This window comes from Thalia democratica, chromosome 4 (assembly GCF_965202585.1).
Source record: "Thalia democratica chromosome 4, ktThaDemo2.hap1.1, whole genome shotgun sequence".
Taxonomy (NCBI): Eukaryota; Metazoa; Chordata; class Thaliacea; order Salpida; family Salpidae; genus Thalia; species Thalia democratica.
In genome coordinates, this window is record NC_139168.1 from 21,044,341 (window position 1) to 21,050,132 (window position 5,792).

Consider the following 5,792-nt stretch of genomic DNA (forward strand, 5'->3'; position numbering starts at 1 on the left):
TACTTAAATGGTTAATAATAATTAAAATTTTAAGGTTTGTGGTGTCTAAAATTAGTATGAATTTCAATTCGCTTGATGTCAATATTTTCAAAAAACTTTGTGAAAGCAATGATGAAAACAAGAACATTTTCTTTTCACCACTGAGCATTTCGCTCGCTCTCTCAATGCTACTGATAGGATCTAATGGCGCAACCAAGAAGCAACTTGAAGAGGCACTAGGAATTGTGAAGGATGAAAAACTTCTTTCGAATCTTAAAGAGCTGAGTGGTGTAGTCAATTTTAACTCTGATGGTTTGAAGCAATGATGATGAAGCAACTGAAGCTGCTGCAGCAACTGGATTAGAATTGGTTTATGATTACGAAAACGTTTATCTGAAACCAAAACTGTTTGAAGTTCAATATCCATTTGTGTTAATGATTTTATACAAAAACCAAACTTTGTTCATGGGAAAAGTTACTTCGTTGTAAGTTATCATGAGTCGTTATTTTCTGAAATGTTTTTCTTTTTATGTAATATATACATTAGTTGTGTTAGATGCTACGCAGAATTTTGTTTAAATGTTTTGTTTTTTTTAGGTCTAATATCTTTCATGTGTTTGTATATTGGTCATCAATAAAATAAACTTAAGAAATGAATTACTTATTTACTAGTATATAACAAAAGCAATATATTCTTTATTGACATTAAAAAACAAAGACAGTAATAAGTAGCGATGATTAAACTTCATATTAGTAAATTTCTAAACATAATTTCAATTTTCCAGGAAGTAAATATTAATTAGTATTTCTATTGATAAGTCGCAAATTTTAGTCAGCGAAACCGGTTTGTAAACAAATTTTTAATTTGCATAACTTTAACTAAACAAGGGCTTTACTTTCCAGTAAGTTGGGCAACATTTTTTAGTTAAAACAAATAACTATATACACTTGTTATATAAAATAACATTTGATTAATTTAAAAGTTAAAGGATCAAAGCTTAAACTAACTTTCTTGTATATTACACAAGATTATTGCATAGTTGAAATATAATAAAGTTTAAATGTTTATCAATTTAAGTTTCTGGTTTTGTTATACATATTTAATAAAACTTTGTTCAACAGTATAAACTTCAACTGTATCTGTTTTCAAGAAGCTAATTAAATCATAATACTTAAAATTATAAACAAAGTAGTAATTTTTAAGAATCAAAAACAATAAACTTTTTTTTTTTTCAAACGTAGTGTTTTTACTGTTGACTAATTCACGATTTTCAAATAAATATGAAAAAATTATGCAAATTGTATATTGGAATGCTTAATATAATAAATAAATTATCACTATCTTTCTAATTAACTTTGCAAAGCCTTTGTAGATTTTTAATTAACAACGGAAGTGAATAACTTTAATGTGTTATCTTTGCAGCTTATAACTAAACTTCTAGACATCGCTTAATTACTAACTAATCGTTTACTTTTTCGTCCGCAGGGGCGGTATTACTCCACTTCCTGATTTACATAAAGCGTTTGGATGTGCAACAGAAGTTCTGTTAAACTAAGTAGAACTACATTAACCCTACGTAGTAGATAAGAAGCTAATACAGTGGTTTCACAGTGTGTACCTGTGCACACTAGTGTGCATAGAAATAATTTTACTGTGCACTACAAGTTTAGTGAGGTGAAAAACCGTTCTATATTACATTTATTTTGAAAATTTCAAATAACAAAATTTCAAATACTAATAATTTGCTAAGACATAAAAAAAAATAGCGTATATTTAATTTATTCAACAAACGCTGAGTTATCTGAGTATTAAAGATTTGAAAGTAAATATGAAGCAGGCTCTCCTAACAAAAGTGAACCACGTTGTTCAGATAAAAGCGGTTCTAGTTATACGAATAAAAGTGAAACAAGTTGTATGGATAAAAGTTAAACCAGTTACTCAAATTAAGGCTGAACCAGTTGTTCAAATAATGTGAAGCCAGCTGTTCGAATGAAAGTGAAACCAGTTTTGGAGTGAAACCATTTGTTCGGGTGAAGATGGAGTAGAATATTGTTGTTCTCTTTTCGGAAGCACCGGAATTATAAATTTTGTGTTTCATTTTTAACTGCTTTTTTCTAAAACAAACATTTTTATCTGCTATTTACAACAAATTTTTTAATTTATTAAAACTAAAATGGTAGTCTTATACTTTAAATGACGTGTCATAGAGATGCGAACTTCAAGATTTTTGACAACATCTCCTCTACGTGCACAACTGATACCCGTTTTCCAAGCTTGACGAGGACACCTGCAGCCAGATATGCACGCAGATTTGTCGTGTTGAGCAACGAAATTCTGTGTACATTCATGGTTACTAATCTAAACTACCTCTACACTATGGAAGTCGCAGTAAGGATTAATGAGAGTGAAGTTGATTAGTTTTGAAGATTTTATATGAACGTGCTTAAATTTTATCTAAAGATAATGATTTTGCAGTATTAATTACCCGAATTAACTTCTTTAGTTATATTAGTAGAGAATAGGTTTTAACAATGAATAGTTTCAAACCTAAAAATATAGTTACCTCCTATCCCAGATAACGAAAAAATGTAGCTCGTTAGCGCCTAAAGTGTCGTGACGAATCAAATAGATCATTGCAAAGTAAAAAAATAATTATTGAAAACCACTTATTTTATGGTTGTGTTTCATACATAGCAGTTGGTTTAAAATAGGTTCACTCATAATCATTTATCAAATTTTCTAAAAACTTATTAAAACTTATTTATAATGTGCAAGTTATACATGTAAATCTGATTCAATGTGATATTTAAAATAATTAAAGGCTTAAAATAAATAGTTAAAAGTGTAAAAATGAACGATGATTAGAATACAGATATTCGTAATTCTAATAATTTTGAATTTTTATTAATATTATATTATAACAAATGTTATTTCAACAATTTGTTAACACTGTGTTCTTATTGATCAGACCTTAGAATGTTATTTCTGAATTTGAAGTACTTTTTTAAAAACTAGTTAAAAATAGTTTTAAAGTTTACTAAAATATGGCTGTAGTTGTAAAAGTGATTTTTTTTAAATTTCCCTTAATGAATATTTTATTTTTTTTTGTTTTACACTATAACATAATCTCTTTATGCTTATCAATCTTCAAGCAAAATTTTTGACATGAGGGTCACTTCAAAATATTATAAAAACTGTAGTTGTCTTGTAACGTTGTAGAAATGCAGAAAAATCTGTAACTTATTTTAAGGACTTTTTTAAGAGATCTTTAGTTAGAAGTTAAAACATAAATTGATTTATAACTACTTAAATGGTTAATAATAATTAAAATTTTAAGGTTTGTGGTGTCTAAAATTAGTATGAATTTCAATTCGCTTGATGTCAATATTTTCAAAAAACTTTGTGAAAGCAATGATGAAAACAAGAACATTTTCTTTTCACCACTGAGCATTTCTCTCGCTCTCTCAATGCTACTGATAGGATTTAATGGCGCAACCAAGATGCAGCTTGAAGAGGCACTAGGAATTGTGAAGGATGAAAAACTTCTTTCGAATCTTAAAGAGCTGAGTGGTGTAGTCAATTTTAACTCTGATGGTTTGAAAATTAAACTTGCTAACTCTGTCTTTCCATCAGATATGTTTCAGATAATCCCAGAGTACAAAGATGACATGCAATCTGCTTTAAAATGCCAAATTCAGTCTTTTGACTATAAAAACCGTGCAGAAAACGCGATAGTTGTTATCAATTATTTGGTTGAAGGTTTTACTAATGGAAAAATTAATGATTTATTCAGTAAAATGAGCCCTGATATTGCATGTGTTCTAGTTAGTTGTATTTACTTTCGAGTCGATTGGTATGACATGTTCAAGTCCAGTTACAGAAGAGATTTACCATTCTGTTGTATCGATAAAAAGACTTCTATTGTTAAAATGATGGTAAAAAAGGATTATTATTCGTTTCTTTCAGATGATGAAAAAGAGTTCAAGTCTGTAACAATTCCTTACAAGAATCCAGATTTTAGTATGCTGATAATTTTACCCGACAGAAGATATGAATTGGAAAGTGTAATCAATAAACTAGACAAGAATACAATCGAAAGCATTAAAGACGGTAAAAATTTTAGTAGAGAATATGTTTCGATGAAAATCTCAAAGTTTAAAATCGAATATGAAGCAAATTTGAACGAAACTCTGCGTTCGTTGGGAATAAAAGACGCTTTTGATTCAGCAAATGCAGATTTTAGTGCAATGTCTGAAGATGCTCTGCAACCAAATGGTAAATTTCATGTGTCCGAAGTAGTTCACAAAGCTTGCATTGAGATAAATGATGAAGCAACTGAAGCTGCTGCAGCAACTGGATTAGAACTAGTTTATGATTACGAAAAATTTTATCCAAAACCAGAACTGTTTGAAGTTCAATATCCTTTTGTGTTAATGATTTTATACAAAAACCAAACTTTGTTCATGGGAAAAGTTACTTCGTTGTAAGTTATCATGAGTCGTTATTTTCTGAAATGTATTTCTTTTTATGTAACATATACATTAGTTGTGTTAGATGCTACGCAGAATTTTGTTTAAATTTTTTGTTTTTTTAGGTCTAATCTCTTTCATGTGTTTGTATATTGGTCGTCAATAAAATAAACTTAAGAAATGAATTACTTATTTACTAGTATATAACAAAAGCAATATATTCTTTATTGACAATTAAAAACGAAGACAGTAATTAGTAGCGATGATTAAACTTCATATTAGTAAATTTCTAAACATAATTTCAATTTTCCAGGAAGTAAATATTAATTAATATTTCTAATCTAAATTTTGTTATATAATTGGAGGTGTCCAAATAAAATATTTAATTTACAACCCGTCTTCGGTGACAAAAAATTGTGACCTCTTCAAGTGAAATAAAATAACTATTTGCACAATGTTGGTTAATTTATGTTATATATAAAGTTATTCATGCGTGAAAATTAAAACAAAAACTAAAATTTAATACTAAACAAAAACACATTCCAAGTTAGTTTGTATATAATAAAATAATTTTATTTATTTTACCTAAAAATGTCGCAAATTTTTGTCAGCGAAACCGGTTTGTAAACAAATTTTTTATTTGCATAACTTTAACTAAACAAGCGCTTTACTTTCCAGTAAGTTGGACAACATTTTTTAGTTAAAACAAATAACCATATACACTTGTTATATGAAATAACATTTGATTAATTTAAAAGTTAAAGGATCAAAGCTTAAACTAACTTTCTGGTATATTACACAAGATTATTGCATAGTTGAAATATAATAAAGTTTAAATGCTTATCAATTTAAGTTTCTGGTTTTGTTATACATATTTAATAAAACTTTGTTCAACAGTATAAACTTCAACTGTATCTGTTTTTCAAGAAGCTAATTTAATCATAATACTTAAAATTCTGAACAAAGTAGTAATTTTTAAGAATCAAAAACAATAAACATTATTTCTTTTTCAAACGTAGTGTTTTTACTGTTGACTAATTCACGATTTTCAAATAAATATGAAAAAATTATGCAAATTGTATATTGGAATGCCTAATATTATAAATAAGTTATCACCAGCTTTCTAATTAACTTTGCAAAGCCTTTGTAGATTTTTAATTAAAAACGGAAGTGAATAACTTTAATGTGTTATCTTCGCAGCTTATACCTAAAAATCCATACATCGCTTCTTTACTAACTAGTAATTTACTTTTTTGTCCGCAGGGGGCGGTATTACTCCACTCCCTGATTATTATAAAGCGTTTGGATGTGCAACAGAAACTCTGTTAAACTAAGTAGAACTA

At 27.9% G+C, this 5,792-nt stretch overlaps 1 protein-coding gene across 1 annotated transcript; it reads left to right on the forward strand.

Moving 5' to 3' along the window:
- The first annotated feature begins 3,339 nt into the window (after window positions 1-3,339).
- LOC145833121 (leukocyte elastase inhibitor A-like) lies at window positions 3,340-4,467 on the forward strand. Its single transcript, XM_082940322.1, has one exon. It carries the CDS (start codon window positions 3,340-3,342, stop codon window positions 4,465-4,467), a length of 1,128 nt encoding a protein of 375 aa, XP_082796448.1.
- The last annotated feature ends 1,325 nt before the right edge of the window (window positions 4,468-5,792 follow it).

What these genes read in the sequence shown, in the direction of transcription:
- LOC145833121 (XM_082940322.1), top strand. Translation starts at nt 3,340, where the DNA reads ATGAATTTCAATTCGCTTGATGTCAATATTTTCAAAAAACTTTGTGAA.